The 18721-nt window shown below is 39.7% G+C and overlaps 1 protein-coding gene and 1 long non-coding RNA gene across 3 annotated transcripts in view; one reads left to right on the forward strand and one right to left on the reverse strand.

Moving 5' to 3' along the window:
- Positions 1-1113: 1113 nt before the first annotated feature.
- Positions 1114-5684, reverse strand: LOC140223886 (uncharacterized). The gene is made up of 4 exons (XR_011899186.1): positions 5640-5684; positions 3645-5309; positions 2462-2660; positions 1114-1523 (listed from the first exon to the last, which is right to left on the reverse strand). It is a non-coding gene; the product is annotated as an uncharacterized lncRNA (long non-coding RNA).
- A 7796-nt stretch (positions 5685-13480) lies between these two features.
- The window catches only part of mask (multiple ankyrin repeats single KH domain), a 154367-nt gene continuing 149126 nt past the window's right edge, over positions 13481-18721 (forward strand). Inside the window, exon 1 of one of the 2 annotated variants that reach the window (XM_072296328.1) lies at positions 13481-13847. In XM_072296328.1, coding sequence (XP_072152429.1) covers positions 13653-13847 — 195 coding nt within the window. In that variant the 5' untranslated portion in view covers positions 13481-13652. The remainder of the gene's footprint in view (positions 13848-18721) is intronic. The other variant, XR_011899182.1, reaches the window with a different exon arrangement.

Genomic DNA, 18721 nt, shown 5'->3' on the forward strand with positions numbered 1-18721 from the left:
GGATTCTGAAGATAAGAAGCTTGAGATGAGGTCTGCCGTGCTAAGGAAAAATGCTGTATGGACCTTCAGGCGTTGCCAAATTTCCTTTGATAAAATACAAATTTCCTGGTAAACTTATGAATATCTTCCTTCCAATTTTTCAGATAATTTTGTTCACAATTTAACCTAAAGCCCCTGAAAATTTCAAGGGAGAATATTCATATCTTTCCTCCAAAATAAACATTTTGTAGGAGGAAATCTGGTAACTCTCGAATGTTCATAGGACGTTTTTCCTTGGCACGGCAGAGATGTACTTCACATTCTAGAAGCAAAAGGGAGCATTTCCCTCACTTCCTTCTCTCACAGGGAAGATTGTGGATCAAAGCAAGAAATTTCCTATACCTATAAGTTCCAGGCTACTTGGTTTAACAATACAAGGAAACCCTCGAAGAAAAACATACCTACAATGCATATTAACGTTCCAACATATTCCAGACTTCCCCCTCCTTGCTCTGGACTTGACAGGAAAATTTTATGCATACATTTATATTTTTGAAATTGATAAAAAAAAAACCTTGAGAAAGTAATGACGTTTTAATTTCAAAATTAGTACTTTTAACTATTTTTAATCATTTACATTTTTTATTTTTAAATTCATATGATCCCTGCAAACAGAAGAAATTTCATTCCATCTAAGATTCATATTTTTCTTGCTTTTAATTTTTCTCATGAGGGAAAACGTTTGTCAAATCGTTTACAATTATTATGGAGAAAAGCTCAAGTTAAACTAGATGATCGCAGCAAACAGGTTACTGTAAGAATGGAACTCAGAAAATATATAACTTTTTTAAGTTGCGCAAAACTGGATGGTTTTATCCTATTTATTCTCAGAGGTCCAGTGGAGAGGCGTGAATGATCGGTTACCGATATCTCCAGATTTGAAGCTATGGTAATGAATCGCTTATTAAAGTATTCGTTGCTAACACCCTGTTTATTGACTCATTTCCATAGGTTTAAAGGGTCGATCAATGGATATATCGCAAAGCACGCCCTGCCACTGCAGAGGTCCATAGTTGTTTTCAATAAAGCTTACCAAAATCTTTAAAAGTGTGAATGAATGAAAACCAGCAAAACTTATCTTATAAAGAAAATAAAAAATTTATTAAGATAATGAGAGAAAATTTACACACATTAAGAGAGACGCTGCCAGACCATTCTAACTATGACTTATTTATTCTAACTTCAAATACTATGATACTCTGATTTCTAACCCTTTAGGATACCTACATGTAACGTTTGAGTTTTAGCGATTAAATTTAAAGAGTAATTTCTAGAACTAAAGAAAGTAAGATAGGTAAGACTAAGGGGGAAAACGATGCTCCTTGTGGCGTCTGAAGAAAATTTGAAGCCAGTCAGTCCCTACTGAGATGTGGAAAATTTCACCGATAGCGACAAGATAGACCCTGCATTTACTCTAAGTCCAGTTCCAGTTCTGGAATATGGGAGCACAGGATTGTCTGATTCATATGACTGGGGTGGTCTCTCTGCAAAAGAACATAAGGCATTTCATCAAAATTAAAAACTAAACAGTTTAGAAAATGATTATTGTTAAGTCGCATTTGACGAGCACAAAGACATGGAAGGTAGCCAACAAGACAATCCGATTTGATTGCCACATCCGGAAGTTACAGGGGAGGAGGGGAATGAAAATCACAGGAACCTCCCAGGAGAAGGGAGGGGATTCCCAACAATAATTCACTGATTCTTCGCCTCTCATGAGAATTCTTGGAAAAAAGGACAATAGAGAACAGAGTGCAATGGCTAAGGCCGAAAAATATCCTTCCATTGAACCGTTTCAAAAGCCTTCTATTATATTTTTTGTTCTTCTGAAAAAGAAACTGACGAAAATATATGATTCAAATTGTTATGAAAATATTTACGATTGTGTTAGAAATTATACAGAATATTTTAAGGAAAACTGTTGGTTCATGTATTCCTTAAAAAATTAATAAAGCATGAGCGGAGGTATAAGCACATTGCATTTGGAGGTGCACAAACAATTTCTACCGTACAGAACTCTTCTTGAACTTATTTTGAATAGACCCGTGTACTTAGCTAAATTTCTCAATACAGTGTGTTACGACCCTCTAGATCTGAGCTACTCATATAGTCTCTGTGATTAATGAACGTGGATTCACTGATTAGCTAATTTTTTCTTTCCTTACCTCCTTGGAGAGAGTTCACCAATTTCAGAGTTGGCATGAGGCGAATTATGAATTTTCTTTCTGAGGGAGGTAGGGGGTCGCAGTGCACTTGCATCAAGGAGGGTCAGTGAGCAAGGGAAGGCACCCACCTGGGGTAGTGGGGAACACCTACAGCTTCAAGGAGAGATCTTTTACATTCTTTGATTTCACATAAAAAATGTTGATAAAATTTTGCAGAATACAAAAATATCGCGTAGATATTTTGCAAAATCCCTTACCTTTTCTGGAGAGCACCCTCTATCTCCAAAGGTCACTGGTGCCCACTCTGGTTGGATCAGATCACAAGAATTGGTGTTCATTGAGTTAAACGTCCGGTTCTGGCAATATCCTTACAGAGAATCCCAGTAGAGAGTGACAGGATTCACTAAAATTAATGCTGCATCAGTATGATCCTTTGACTTGACACTTGGACACCTCCTGGAAAAGAAACATGCATTCCTGATGAAATGAATGGCAAAGGATGGTTTTTCAGAGCAGAACATTGTATAGAAAATTTCTGTAAAATAAGCCAAGTACCTAAGTAGGCACTCTTAATAATCTACTCGATCGTCCCTCCTTCAACTGCAAAGCTCATATTATCCAGAAATTGAAGGTACCTCTTACCTGTTCAAGCATTCATTTCCTTTCTAAAATTACTTACCGTTAAAGTAATTTCTATTATCGTGTCCATCCTCTCATTCAATGAACCAAATCAAAGTTCGGTCAGAGCATACTTCAATTGGACCGCGTTAAACAGAAAGGAACCAAGCCACATCAGCTATTGCCAAAGTTAACCAGGCCATTTAGTTTTTTACGAGAGGACGTTTGTGTGGATTCCTTTGAAATTTTTAAGGAATTAGCTTCGTACTCTGGAGAAAATCCACTGAAATTTGCACAAAAATCCGCACAACCGTTTTCATGTAAAAATTTAAATTGCCCGATTAAATTTGGGAATAGCTGATGTGGCTTGGTTCCTTTCTGTTTAACGCAGTCCAATTACAATTGACTTAATATTCCAGAGACACTGAAAGTTAGATAAGCAACAGGAAAAATTTACTGAACACACATATATTTTTTAAAAATGCATAAAACTTCCCCTTTGAATTTTTGGGTCAGCCACCGTCCCCTTACAACATAGTCAGTGTCGCGCTATTGCTTCGCTGGAATCCTTGTCAAAAGATTTCAGCCTTTTGAGGTGTGGGTAATTCATGATTCAAGATACAGGGTCTTTGGTTCGTCTCTGAGAGTGCATAAACATACTCGGAACATACGCGCTTTCATTTACCAACTAATGAGAATTGTTGGCGCAAATATAGTGTTCACCCCAGTCTCCGTATATTTTGCTTGTTCCTCTAAAGTATTTGCGCCTACTGGAATAATAGGGGTTGCGTTTGAAGAAATAAATAGAGTGTAAGAACTTACCTAAGTTACAGTGCGGTGAGCAGGTCCAGTGCACTCGATTCCGTCCCAAAATCTTGTTAAACACAAGTTCCACTCGCGATTTTTCCACAATGATGGCATTAGAATAACAAGCAAGAAAAAAACGGGAAATTCTATTCCTTATACGTAAAGGCGGTAGAGTCTTTATCAGATAAACAATTTGAACATTGTATATTGTGCAGGTAAACAGAAGACATAACCTAAAGTTAGGTAAACAAAACAACAACAATCATGGCGGTCACTTTTCTCACGGCCGCTTTTCCTCACCTCAAAATCTGTTACCGTACTTTCACCTCGTAAACTGAACCAATCTCGATGAAAAATACATCAAAAAATAATACAAAAAATTAGCTATAAGTTATGGATCCGATTTTGGAAATCTTCGCAGGGAATTTGAAGTAATAGACGATTTACTGGTCGCTTCAGAAAAACGACTAGTAGTGCTCTCTGCGCGGATACGAGCTGTCCCTAGATCACTTGGAATCACCTTAATAGACCGTATTCGATAACGGTTCGATGTATCGTTTGGTTCAAAACAATAGCACATAACCTCAAACCAAACTGTAAGGATTTAAGTTGGAAAAGCTGAAAATGAGAAAATTCCTAACAATTTCACTTTAAATTGGCATTTGGTACGCAAAAGAATAAAAAATCTGTTGCAAAAGACCCGTTCTCTCAGATTTCTGAATTTACTTTTGAGGCTATGTTTATGTTTTGAACCAATCGATATCGATACAATCTCAGCCGTTTGATGTATCGAATACGATCTATAAAACTTCCCAGAGAAGAGAAAAATGTGCGAGCAGCTCCCAGTCCCTAGCACGCAGCCATACAGCGACGTCCCCTTCACGCTGTACCCACCTACGTCATCAAGCAACATGGTGTTGCATCAAGTCATCAAAAAATTCCAAGATGCCCGAAATGCAAACACCTCCTTTTTTTTCTCTATGCAGCCAATAATGCAACAGCCAATACTGATTGGAAAGACGAAATCTCAATAGGTGCGTTGTTAAATTACTTTTGCTGCCCAACAAAAACGGCCGAATCTCAGCAGGATTGACGTCATCTCAACGACGACGTCAACTCAACAGACGGGAGAAAATCAAAGACATAAAGACGGAGCACTAAAAGCAAAAAATGAAGCTTCTAGAGCTTCTTTTCAATCACCTCTACTATTGGCTAGAGGGTTGGCGGCGAAATCGGGACAAGTTTGAATTCAAATGTAGGGCGGGAACTAATAAATAAAATTGCGGAAACAAAGTATTTTAGGTTGATTTTTGCCCAAATTCAGGTACACACTCATATTTTTTTAACTTTAGGTTAGTTTCAGTCCGTCGTCGACCGATTAATTTCATTTGGGAGTAACGTTGATCTAGAACTGTAACGGCCTGTTTGAACCTGCAGAACCACCATGAGCAGAAGAAAAACTAACTTTATCTGAGATTACTGCCTGTTACCGAGCAAAAGTAGGTGTATTATATTAGGACGCAGACCGAACTTTCTCAGTATATTCGTTTTAGGAATTTAAAATACGTTTCAAAGAAGAAATGTGCAAAAATCAAGAGGACAAGTTCAAATCAAATTTCCGTTTGCCGCCATGGATTCCCGCGCTCATTTACACACTCACACAAGCGCGCAGCGCCGAACCTAGAGTCCCTTTATACTGAGAGTCAAGACAACACCCCTCATGGAGTCACAAACGGGAATAAAGATTACAGAAATTGAACGTTTTTTGTTGGTTTTTTGTAATCTTTGATCGGCCCATTCTCAAATTCCTCTCTCCGTTCCTTCTCTCATTCCGTTTGTTCCTTGCCGAACACGTAATTCCCTGGTCCATTCCAGATTATAATCTTTGCAATCGGTGAAAATGTAATCTTTATTCCCGTTTGTGACACTGTGAAGGCCTAAAATACGGGAACCAATCAGAAATGGATTCACATCGTCTTGACTCTCAGTATAAAGGGACTCTAGCCGAACCTAGCTTCACTTTTTCCCCGTGCTTTTAGATAGGAGCGCTCCGTCTTTATGTCTTTGAATTTAATATTTTTAACATTTAAAAATCTTATTAAGGTTAATCTTCAGCTGTAGTTCCGAAAAAATCCACCACGTCGCGCTGCTAAAATCCGACTCCGAAATCAGTGATTATTTAAATATCACAATTGGTATCTTAAATTCTAAGACTCATAAGTTCTAGCAGCATACGTCTGGAATCCTTAGAAACAAACGCGAGCTTTGAAAGTCTAATAATAAGAGCTGTAAATTGATCCCAGTTTCTCTTACGGGATATCTGTAAGTGCGAGAGAGACAGCTCACGGTGGGAGAGAGATATCTGCCAACTGCTGAGAGCGATCAAGCGCGATAGGTTGCATCAAGGTCATTATGCTTAAGCCGGGTTTTCCTCCAACTAGCGCGAGGGCGCGCGCAACGGCGACGGCGTTTTTGGGCGCGGCGCTGCACTGCTAGACATGAAATCAAATGCTCCCGGTTCCCTCCGAAATGACAGCGCGCGATGAGCGCCAAGCGTCACCGAGCCAACGCTTGCGCCCAAAGACGCAGCACCGGTCCGGGACCGGTGCTGCGTCCTCTGGCGCGGCGCAAGGAGCCGCGGTCCGACGGGATGAAACCTCGTTGGATTTCCTGTCTGGAAACCTCGTTGGATGTCCTGTCTGGACGCCTCCTTCGTTATAGCCTGAAATATTCTTGAAAATTCCGGTCATCTTCCGCGAGGTGGCGGCTCACTAAAATGTGGAATGCTCCCTCGGTTGCTCTAGTTTGGAAGAGAGGGCTTGCACTGTTCCTGCCTTTCTCTTGGTGCAGTAGCAACAGAAGTAATAACTTTTGCCGTCTCAGGGCAAGATGGTAAAGAGCAAGAGCTTTTCTTTTTCTTCTATTATCCATTGGAATGGAGAAAAAAACACAGCGGAATGCATATGCGAGCACACTAGCGATAGACGCCACACTGATATCGAAAAACACGAAAAACAGTGTGAAAACGCCGACGCTGTACTCAGCGCACGACGCCTGACAGATTCCGAGGAGAACAGAGTCGCGCCATTCGCGCCAAGAACCGCGTTTTTTGCGCTGCGCCAGTTGGAGGAAAACCCGGCTTAACCCTACTTTTTTCTGGGATCAAATTGCAGAGCTTCAGAAATGACTTTTCACGTTGTTTTTAGGGTCAATAGGAAGGAGAATGATATGGCTAGAACTTATAACTTTTCGATTTAAACAGAAATTCCTTCAACTTTTATAAAAGTTGTAGGAATTTCTGTTTAAATCGAAGAGTTATAAGTTCTAGCCATAAGTTCAGCGAGGTTTTTGGCTGCTGTGTCCAAACCAAATGTAAACAGACATGTACCCAGCAAATCGCGTGGCCGTGGACAAGATTATAAGAACATCACACCCTTTTAGAAACGTTTTACTTTAGTACTTTTATGTTTTCAGAGATGTGAATAATGGCGAAAAAGCCGAAAAGCCGTGCTCGGCTTCATTTTGGTATAAAAAAGGGACCCACTCCCACAGGTAAAGATATAGGTGTGTGCGTGTATTGCAAGTGGGAGACCGTATTAAATGCAACAAGGCAGACAGATCACTTGATCTATAAACGATGACTCTTGATTTCTCCAACGTTTCTCAAATAAAAGTCCCCCCCCCCTCATAAAAAAACTAGTATTTTCATGCCGATGCGTGGAGGAAATTGTTCTTGTGGTGGAGCGGAGGCACTCAAGTGTCAATGATGCATTACTTACGAAAATTAAGGACCCATGACTTACATAAGTGACATCTGACATGACACCGAAATCTTCGTGATAAAAAACTGAGCTGCTGGAAGAGTGGGTGGTGAGGTTAGGTTAGGTCAGGGGGGGCTGAAAAATCTCAATATCGAGAATCCCCGTTTCTAGGCGTTTCTTGGCCTCTTGAATGTATCCTCAAAAGTTTCAATAAATTTCATGAAATTTCGTGAAATTTCATGAAATTTCACGCGTGAAATTTCACTCGAATAAATTTCATGAAATTTTCCATCTCTGACCTGACACCTCGATTTTCTCCCGTCTGTTGAGTTGACGTCGTCGTTGAGATGACGTCAATCCTGCTGAGACTCGGCCATTTTTGTTGGGCAGCAAAAGTAATTTAACAACGCACCTGAGCTCAACGCACCTGAGCTCAACGCTCAGCGGGTAATTTTCGTTGGGCAGTTGTGGACTTTAACAATGCATCTAATGTTATGTTTCTATAAAGAATGGTGTGGTCGCATCTCGTACCCTCTTGACGTCACGATTGTAAACAAACCAGAGAAACAAGGTAAGATGCGTTGTTAAAGTCCACAACTGCCCAACGAAAATTACCCGTTGAGTGTTGAGCTCAACGAAAGCGTTGGTAAATTCCGGTGGATTTACCCGTTTTCCAAGATGGCTGCTCAGCAAACTGCCCACCAGCTCAGCGAGGTTTCTGGCTGCTGCGGACCGCTGCCGAGTTTGCTGGATTGTTATTCCGCCATTTTTTTCTCACTTTAACAAATGCTAGAATTAACACAGGTGAGGTGGTATGGACTAGAGTCCCCTTTAGGTTTATCTACAGCTGCGTGAAGTAAGAAATTTCTCCGCGCAGGGGGCGCCACCGCTGTGTTTTGATTTTTTGGTCCACGCTATTAGAGTCTTTAGAGTCCGTACAGCTCCAAGTAAGTCCTTGAGCTTTTATGAAAATTAGGAGAACTTCTGTTTAAATCGAAGAGTCATAAGTTCTAGCCATAATATTCTTCTTCCTATTGACACTAAAAACGACGTAAAAAGAAACTTCTGAAGCTCTGAAATTTGATCCCAGAAAGACGTAAAGTAGGTAGGGTTAAGCATGATGACCTTATTGCAACCAATCGCAATTGATCGCTCTCAGCAGTTGCAGATATCTCTCTCCCACCATGAGCTGTCTCTCTCGCACTTACTGATATCCCCTATAAGAGAAACTGGGATCAAATTGTAGTTTTTATTATTAAACTTTCAAAGTTCGCGTTTATTTCTAAGGATTCCAGACGTATGCTGCTAGAACTTATGAGTCTTAGAATTTAAGATATCTATTGTGATATTTAAATAATCACTGATTTCGGAGTCGGATTTTAGCAGCGCGACGTGGTGGATTTTTTCAGAACTAGAGTCCCTTTATACTGAGAGTCAAGACCAGAGACAAGTGACCCTCCACTGGCCTCTTGGCGACAGGTGGAAGCTTATAAGCGTCCAGCCCACCTACAAACTAGGGGCCTCAAAGAGGCTCATCGATGGAACTGTTGACTGTTGCCTTTCAAAGATCGTTAGGCCGACGATCTTTGAGGGTAACCGATGTGTTTGGGATACATCACAGATCAGATCTTGAAATTTTCAAGGCATTCCGTGCAGAAATGGCTGAGAAATAGAAGAATTAGTGCCAGTTTGAGAGCCCCAGTTTGTACGTGGGCTGGACGCTTTACTTTCGGGGATTCAACAGTTCCTTATACTGGGTGAGCGAAAAGTCCCCGACCCCCCTCTAACTTTTGAACGAATTGAGCTAGGGAAATGAAACTTTGGGGATGTTCCTATCTCAAAGGGGACCATCTCTTGGGGGGGTCAAAATTTTGGTCCCCCCAACTTATTTTTTTCAAATGGCAACCCCCATCTTGTGATATTTCATTCGAAAGAGCATAAAAAACTAAGAATTTTGGCGCAAACCGCAGATCAATATCTTAATTTTTGACCGAGTTATGATAGGTCAAAGGTCAACTTTGACCTATTTTCAAAAAATCATAACTCCGGTTCAAATTATCGTAATGGAAAAAATAAAACGGGAAAATTTACCAAATTGTGTCCGCTTTTAAGTAAAAATTGCAAAAATCACTTCGATTTAATTTTAAGGGGGGGCTCGGACCCCCAAATACGTCAATTCAAAGGTCATTCAATTTTCCCGCGAAATAAGCCAATTTCCCCTGGATTTGCCTCCACATTATCTCAGTAAGGTCAAAATCAGTTCAACATTACGTTGGCAAGTCCCCAAATTTCGGGAAAAGTTAAAAAAAAAATGATATTTAAACGGTCAAATTTAATTACCTTAAATATCATTTTTTTTTAACTTTTCCCGAAATTTGGGGACTTGCCAAAGTAATGTTGAACTGATTTTGACCTTACTGAGATAATGTGGAGGCAAATCCAGGGGAAATTGGCTTATTTCGCGGGAAAATTGAATGACCTTTGAATTGACGTATTTGGGGGTCCGAGCCCCCCTTAAAATTAAATCGAAGTGATTTTTGCAATTTTTACTTAAAAGCGGACACAATTTGGTAAATTTTCCCGTTTTATTTTTTCCTTTACGATAATTTGAACCGGAGTTATGATTTTTTGAAAATAGGTCAAAGTTGACCTTTGACCTATCATAACTCGGTCAAAAATTAAGATATTGACCTGCGGTTTGCGCCAAAATTCTTAGTTTTTTATGCTCTTTTGAATGAGATATCACAAGATAGGGGTTGCCATTTGAAAAAAAAAAGTTAGGGGGACCAAAATTTTGACCCCCCCAAGAGATGGTCCCCTTTGAGATAGGAACATCCCCAAAGTTTCATTTCCCTAGCTCAATTCGTTCAAAAGTTAGAGGGGGGGTCGGGGACTTTTCGCTCACTCTGTAGAGTTATGGAACGCCGTTAGTGTCAAAACAATTTTCTTGCCGCGCGGAATTTTTTCTGCCGCGCGGAATATTTTTTCGGCGCGCGGAAAGAAAAAACCCGTTTTCGATGAAAATCTCTGAATTTCCGGATTTCGCGCTGGTTTTCGAAATATTTGCGCCGTTTGTGTCAAAACTATTTTTGTCGGCGCGCCGCTTCAAATCTGTTCCGCGCGCGGAATTTTCGATATATCGATTCCTGCTCGCCGTTTGTGTCAAAACTATTTTTTCCGGCGCGGCGCTCCAAATCTGTTCCGCGCGCAGAATTCTCGATATATCGATTCCTGCTCGCCGTTTGTGTCAAAACTGTTTTTTCCGGCGCGGCGCTCCAAATCTGTTCCGCGCGCAGAATTCTCGATATGTCGATTCCTGCTCGCCGTTCGTGTCAAAACTGTTTTTTCCGGCGCTGCACCAGAAAATAATTCGAAAAAGTGGCGCGCGGAATTATTTTCTGGTGCAGCGCCGGAAAAAACAGTTTTGACACGATCGGCGAGCAGGAATCGATATATCGAGAATTCTGCGCGCGGAACAGATTTGGAGCGCCGCGCCGGAAAAAATAGTTTTGACACAAACGGCGAGCAGGAATCGATATATCGAAAATTCCGCGCGCGGAACAGATTTGAAGCGGCGCGCCGACAAAAATAGTTTTGACACAAACGGCGCAAATATTTCGAAAACCAGCGCGAAATCCGGAAATTCAGAGATTTTCATCGAAAACGGGTTTTTTCTTTCCGCGCGCCGAAAAAATATTCCGCGCGCCAGAAAAAATTCCGCGCGCGCAAGAAAAGGGTTTTGACACTAACGGCGTTCCATATTTTTCCTTTTAGGCCAGAGTTAAGAAATTTCATGAAAGATTATAAAAAGAAATTTCATTTAACACGCAGAATTCAGGTCGATTAAACCCTTGAAACTTATGAATCTCCTTAAGCTCAATTATATGCACGTGGTAAACTGTGAAAGGGAACTTTAGAAATGCCCAGAAAGTTGAGTGAAACAGCAAAAACATAAGTAATTTTGAATTTTTTTTCTTAAATTTTGGTTGAACACGCAGCCGTACCGGTTGAACACCAAAATAAATTTTACGGATAAAGTAAAACGTTAGCTTTCATATTTGGAGCAAAACAAATTTCTTGACTATAAAGAATCCTAGTAAGTACCCCCTAATAGTATATCCTTCTTTTTTGGTACAAAAGGGAGGGAGGGATCTTGAACTATCCTTGAAACAATTTAAATGATTTTTTCAAAAATTAACAGTTTGAAATTTGAGGTTAGGGTCCCCGGTCCCCCTCCCCTTGATGAGCCAGAATTGCCAGAAGAGAAAGAGTAAGAGAAGACCAGAAGAGAAGGTCTGAGAGAAGACCGCGCTCCAATTGGTCTAATTGACGAATATTATTCTCTTTAAAAATAAAAACAAATTCTGTCAGAAAAAATAAGCATTTTTTACATTTTGTCGGTCGGAAGAAATTTCATTGGGAAAAAAGAAATTTCATTCGATGAAATTTCTTTTAGCAACTCTGTTTTAGGCAAAAACGGCCAAGCATAGTTATCGGTGATAAAATCGCTAGGATCATCAACATCTGAGCGATTATCCTCGATCTTATCGCGATAAAATCGCAATTTTTTCGGGCCGATAAGATCGCGAAAAGATCAAGGATAATCGCTCAGATGTTGATGATCCTAGCGATTTTATCGCCGATTAAATCGCATATAATCGCGATTTTATCGGCGATAAAATCGCGATTTTTCCGTTGAAAAATGCTACTTGGGAAATGTAATAAAGTGGATGTAAGTAACAAGGTGGAGAAATCGTATTGTATGCCATTTCACCCAATCCTGTTCACCCACGGGAATTTTCACCCAATATCCTTTTGCCCAAGGAATTTTAGCCCTGGTTATTTCACCCATGTCGAGATGTCTTACCCGCCAATGGAATTCTCCAGCCGCATTCGCATTCCATACTTGGTGAGTTGGTGACTTTGAAATGGGCATAATACCTATAAGCGCTTCCAAGCAAGTTTTCCAGCGTCGCGTAACCTATTGTGCTCTGTTTTTTTCCATTTGGCCCAAAGTGTTTCGAGGCATGTGTAAACGCTTGGTTTGCAAGTGGAATACAATAAATCTAGTAACAGAGAGGTAAAAATTGGATTTTCCCAATTGTTAGCCCTAGCATTCGTCCCGGCAGATGACGTGGTGCGCGTGTTCAAACTGCTGAAGCCGCGACACTACCAGATAGCATGGAAACCTTAGTGAATTTTGAAAGGACATTATGTGAGCGGATCATATGGAAGCTTGTTCGGCGACGGGCGACGGGTGAGACTGACGCCTCCCCATGTACCCTCCAGAGGAAATCACTACCGGTCAGGTCAGTTAATGAAGATGGTCCGCGGACCAACAATGCCACCGAGGGGTGGCACAATCGGTTCTAAACCCTCGTGGGAAAGAACATCCCTCCATACAGTATTTGCTCCGCCAGCTGACAAAAGAACAGACCGATAGGTACAGAGAAGAAAATTGTAGAGATTGAAGCTGGAAGGAAAGTGAGAAAAGCAAGGGCGCAAAAGTATGAAAAGTTAAGACTACAAGGAAGCAGGCACGGAATTAGAATATCTCCAATACTGGTCCAAACCTACGCTTGCCGCGAATTAATTGGCCGAAGGCCAATTTTTCTTCCTCTGATTTTCTTTCTAAATTATTGGGTGAAATTGTTGGGTGAATTTTCTTTGGATGAATTTTTGGTGGTTTTTAGGGTGAAAAAAAGTAGGGACAAATGACTCTGAACATTTTGGCTATTGGGGTAAAAAGTTTGGGCGAAAGGCCTCTTACCTGCTGCCTCGGCCTCGGTACCTGCTATGCTGGGTTCACACCATTTCGCGGGGAAATCAAAGGCGAGAAATTCCAAAAATTTCAATTAGAGTCAAACAATTTTAACTTTAATGAGTACCAGCAGAAAACTGAGGGGGGAGGGTGGTCAGCTCAGGCAGTTTGCAGTATAAGTAAAGTTCCGTTTAATTATGCTCACAATTTTTAGATGGTCAGCAATTTTTTAAATTATCGCGCCTGCTCACACAGTTTTGACGTCACTGCAAATGCGCAAAATCGGGGTTGACTACTGCCGATGTCCGATGAAGAGAGACCGCCCTCCTCACCTTACCCAGTCCCTGGTCCCAGTCATGGACATGGAGTGTGGAAGTTTGTAAGTAGTAAACGGCAATTGTTCCTTGTTCCCGAATCGTCGTAATACAGTTCAGTTTTTATCCCAGATCCTATATCACCTTACAATTTAATTAATGTTTCACGTATACTAGATATTTGAAAATGCAGAATGTTGCACAAGTGTCGACTTCAGATAAACAGAGTTTAGATAAGGTGAATTGCCTGGATTTGGGAAAATCGTCTACTCCCCTCTTGTCCAACAACATCCCAAATATATCTGAAACAGAATCTTTTTCTGAACTTCAGCCGCTCTATGTATCCGACTCTTCTGAAAGCGAAGAAGAGGACGTGTCCGAGGTAAATTATTTCTCAGTATATCACTACTGATGTATATAGTCAGTCTCAACTTAACAGGGTATTAATGATGGAGACATTTTGGTGGCCTATTCTGCAGTGACATGCCATCATTTCTCCTTTCTTTACCCACTTTTGCATGCTTAACACGGTTGATCGTCATCTCTTAATACTGTCGCTGGTATTTAATATGCCATCGCCCTGAATTAGTCAGCATGCATTTAGTTTCACTCCTCAAGTAGATGGCAACTTCCTTAGCCTATGCTCAGTTGACCAGCCAACCTCAAAGATCTCTGTCACTGGAATTTCTGTGTCCACATTAACATTAATGTTATTCTTTGACCTCAGCTGACTCTCCACCCTATCCCAGAGAGTTTTTACTCAACTATTTTTTAATTTGTAGGGGCCAAGTGCCAATTCTGGATCAATATTATTATAACTATCAGTGCTTATGTTGTCTTATCAGAGAGATCCGGGGAGAGATGTAGCGACCCCAGTTGGGACCATCACACATCTAAGGAATCATGTCAAAACTTTACAAGCGCCGTAAGCTCACCTATTTCAATGTACCCTCACTGTCATACTCTATTCCATTTCTTTATTGGTTGCTTTTGTCAACCCATTTTGGAGTTGGAGCATTGTCTTATCCTGCACCCTGTACTTTGTTCATGAGTTTCAAATCTCTCAGGTCATTCCCTCCAATTGTCAGGCTGCTCTAACCCTCTCAGTGAATGTTTCGTGTAACCCAAATCACCGAAACCATAATTTTGTTAATTTCATCCATCCTCATTTCGTATCCATTCTGCGACATATATTTAGCTCAATTGCGACAAGGAACCTCATCCCTTACATCCAGAAGTTAGTCTGTCAGGTACACAAGTATCTGTCATGCTGAATTTCAATTTCTATCTCTAAAAATTTTTGTCGTGGGTTCCAATTTCCAGCAGGTTCATTTTTCCTACCTGTTCATGAAAGCCCTGATTCAGGATGTCAAATTATCATCTCATATGTTAACATAGCTCTTTGCGCTTTTAGTGCTGATATGTCTTCATACTACAAAGATGTAGCATTGGTCTTGAATTTTTGTTCCCTTTTTTTTTATCATGCCTCACATGCCTGAATATTTAAAGTTTCACCTTTAATCATCAAACAAAACAAACAATGTAAACATGTAATTGGGTCACAACGATGGTGTTAACTTGCTTCCATAGGAATCAGCTCTTTAAAGTTTAGCAGAGTCAAAACATGGACACCATCATACTGAAAGGAACTATATTACACGCAGACCCCATGCACATAGTTCCCTGAATCATAAATCCTCCCCCTCCCCTACTATTATGTATTATATTGTATCGTCTTTGTCTCATTCATAACATTTTTTGTGAAAAGTCAATGCAAGTACTAGATATTTATATCTGTGACAGTCAATTCTTCTATATTGTTTGGAGGTTAGTAATTTTGTGAAGAGAAACTGAGGACAACTTCGGTAAGAGGGTGTTTAAAGAAAAATCCTTGTTTTGAGAGAAACGCATTCTCAATATTTTAAAGCGTGTACTTTCTGAAATGTTTTAACCATGCCCCAACTTCAAGGTTTTGCATGCCAGAATAACCTTGAGGCCGGGGCATGGCTCAACTATTTCAGGAAGAACATACTTTTTAATATTTTAAAATGTTAGTGTAATGGATAAGAACAGCTTTTGTAATGTAATGCATATTATTTGTTCTGTTAAACATGGCAGTGAGCAAACTTTTAAATCAGTGAGATGGCACAATGGTTATGAATCGAATGAGCAAAATACAGCGTTTAGGAAAGGACAATACTCCATCATCAGGGCAGACTGACCAAAATAACCAATAATTAAATGAAGCAGATGTTTTGACAATGGTGCATGACAAACCATTGAGAAGTGAAAAGATGCTGCCTCCTATGAGATTTATTGTCTCTGGTTTTGATAAAGAGGCATTTATGGACTGTCAAGTCCAACAATTTTTCATCATCATTTCTACAACCTCCTATTTCAGCTTGTTCCTGATGCACTTTTAAATTTGGCTTGGAAGATAAGATGCATAAGTAGAAGCAGTTTCTGAAATAGTATAGATATTAGTAATTTCCTCTGAAAATAGCCTGGAAATATTTTGTGTGAAAAATTCACTTGTAAAATCTAATCAAAAAATTTCAAAGCGTGAGTTTGAACTTTCTCTCCATTATAAAGCACCATGCAATTTTAAAAATTTTAACTTTTATTTCTCGAAATAGCAAATACTGCACTATGCGCCCCGTCCTCTTTGCTCTGCATTTAATAATGACAATTTGTGCTCACAGCTTTGAAGAATTCTTCCTCTTAGACCTCCTAGAAAATTCCCTTGACAGTCATAATTTCCTTTAACTTACTCTGCCCTTTTCATGTAGAGAAGGTAGGTATTGTCCTCTCAAAGAAAATTGTTTCTTCATTTCTAGTTTCGTCTATTCCCAAGTTAAGAAATTCCTGCAATTTTAAAGTATCTAATATGCAGTTTTAGTCAATTTCGTAATGAAAAATTTCCAATAGGCATCCTTCTTTCTTTCTTTCTTCTCTTTTTCCTCCTTTTTTCGGGCGAACGGGGGAGGGGGAGGCTTACGCCCCCTACGGCTCTCCCCTTCCGAATAATCCCATATCTTAGTAGAGACTTTACCAAGAACGTTCTCAGAAATTTCTGGTTAAAATGTAAAATTATACTTACCGCAAGTAACACAGTTAACTAAGTAACACACACACACACTCTCACCCACGCACATACGGGACGCACTATACTTCCGAGGATGTGAAAAATCGTGCGCACTCCAACACACACACATTCACACCCTCACAGTAATCAGTCACACCTTGAAAAGCTAGCACAAACTTCTCTGACTTTTTCTTGAGGAAGTTTTATCCATGTGTGGGAATCAAAATAAAACTAAAATTTATAAAAAAAAAAAAATTTATAGATGACAATACCCTCTCTATCCGCAAGGGGAGGAAGAAAGAAAAGAGAAATTGAGTTGATCACGATTGACTAGATGGTGGACAAATTATTGACGACCCCCCCCCCCCTTCCCTTAAAATGAACTTTTTGAAATTTATCTTTCCAAATAGAAATGAGTGTTTATGTGAATAATAAATTACGTTAAGTCTCTGTCTGAAATCATCAAAATAAATACTTCATAAAATCAACCGACCCCGAAAAGTCAGAAAAATTAAAGTGGAACATTTATTAGAAAATGTCTTTGAGAAAACCAACATTTAATTGAACTTTTTCAGAGGTCGAATATTAGGGGTGGTTTGAATACTCGTCTTCAAATAGTTGTTTGTACCATTTGATCGATATTCCAGTCAAGAATGTATTTATGGTAATTTTTTTCCCACACTTTGCCTAGTTTTTTGTCCTTGCTGCTCTAATAAATCAATAGCTGTCAGTGCATTCATTTTGAATTTTTCAGTGTATTATTACCTAATGACAACGTTAAGGGAGAACAGGTCTACAAATGAAAAAAGTGAATTATGTAATTTATTTATAGACTTGGCGACACACAACCCAATAGATAGGTCAGAATACTGGTTGATTGTTGTAACAACAAGCGCCATTACTTACTGCATCAACTGACAGATCACTGATCAGTGGACTGATGCAAACTAGGGGTGCACACTAGGGTGGAGCGTTTTTGGGCTTTTTTTTTATTTTGAAAATGGACATAGCAGAGTAGTTGTGAAATGGTCTAAAAGTAACGCCTGAATTTTCCTGAATTTTTTCGTCAACGTTTAGGCCTCCCGGATTGACGTTGACGTCAAAATTAGCGGAAAATCCGGGTTTTTTGACGATAACTTGGCAACAATGGCAAATACGACAAAAATGCATAGAATCAGAGTTGTTGGAAATTAAATTTCCGACAAATCACTTTCTTATCATTTTTTCTGTAAGTGCAACCGTTTTAGTGTAAAATTCGAAAACCCGTATTTTTCCGGATATTCGGCACAAATTCTCGTTCAGTCCGGGAGAAATACGGTAGAAATACGGGAGAAAGAGGGCTAACTCGGAACAAATTGCGTGATGGACTTTTCCTACAAGAATACCATCATCGGATTGGCCTGAATAACACAAAACATACAAAATGTTTTCCACGGCTCCACCGCGGAACACCCCTTAAAATTCCTAAAATTCAAAAAGGCGGCCGTGTTTAGATTATCAAGCATCAAGGTAATTTAAAATGTGCATCTCGTGTGGTATGAGGTGTCGTTTCCTATGTCTTTTTAGTCGTAAATTTCAAATATAGTGTTAAAAAAAGCCCCTGGTCAAACGGGGTGCATCAAATCCAGGATGGCGGCCAACTTTGAACGGCGGGAGGGTACCTTATAAAGTTTGATTAGTGTATTACATTTTAAATTGAAAGTAAGGTAACAATCTCTGGATAATATTGGTTTAGCATTTTAATTAGAGGTTCAAAATTAAATTGTCTTTTATAAAGCCTCATCTATGATCCGATGAATGACATCTGGTCAGGAGGCGTAAAACTGGCAATCCAGGCCGAATCCGCAGGTTACTAGGGTTTAAGATGACACAATTTTGCGGTGAATTTAGATAATTTTGTTCGTAAATTTTAAATTTACAACAGAAAATGCCCCAAAATCGTGCGGGGTCTCCCGATTATGGGATAAGTGGATGACTTCTAAATGTGAAGGACAGAACAGAAAATTTCAAAGTGTGATAGTAAAAAATCTTTTAAATAAATCTAACAGTTTTCTTAAATGTTCACAATTAATATTACTCCTCAGTAAGAGCTGAAATCGAGGATGGTGACTATCTCCATATGAAGAATCAATAAAATGGCACTACAAAATAAATGTACAATTCAAAGAGAG

Source organism: Bemisia tabaci, chromosome 2 (assembly GCF_918797505.1).
Source record: "Bemisia tabaci chromosome 2, PGI_BMITA_v3".
Lineage (NCBI taxonomy): Eukaryota > Metazoa > Arthropoda > Insecta > Hemiptera > Aleyrodidae > Bemisia > Bemisia tabaci.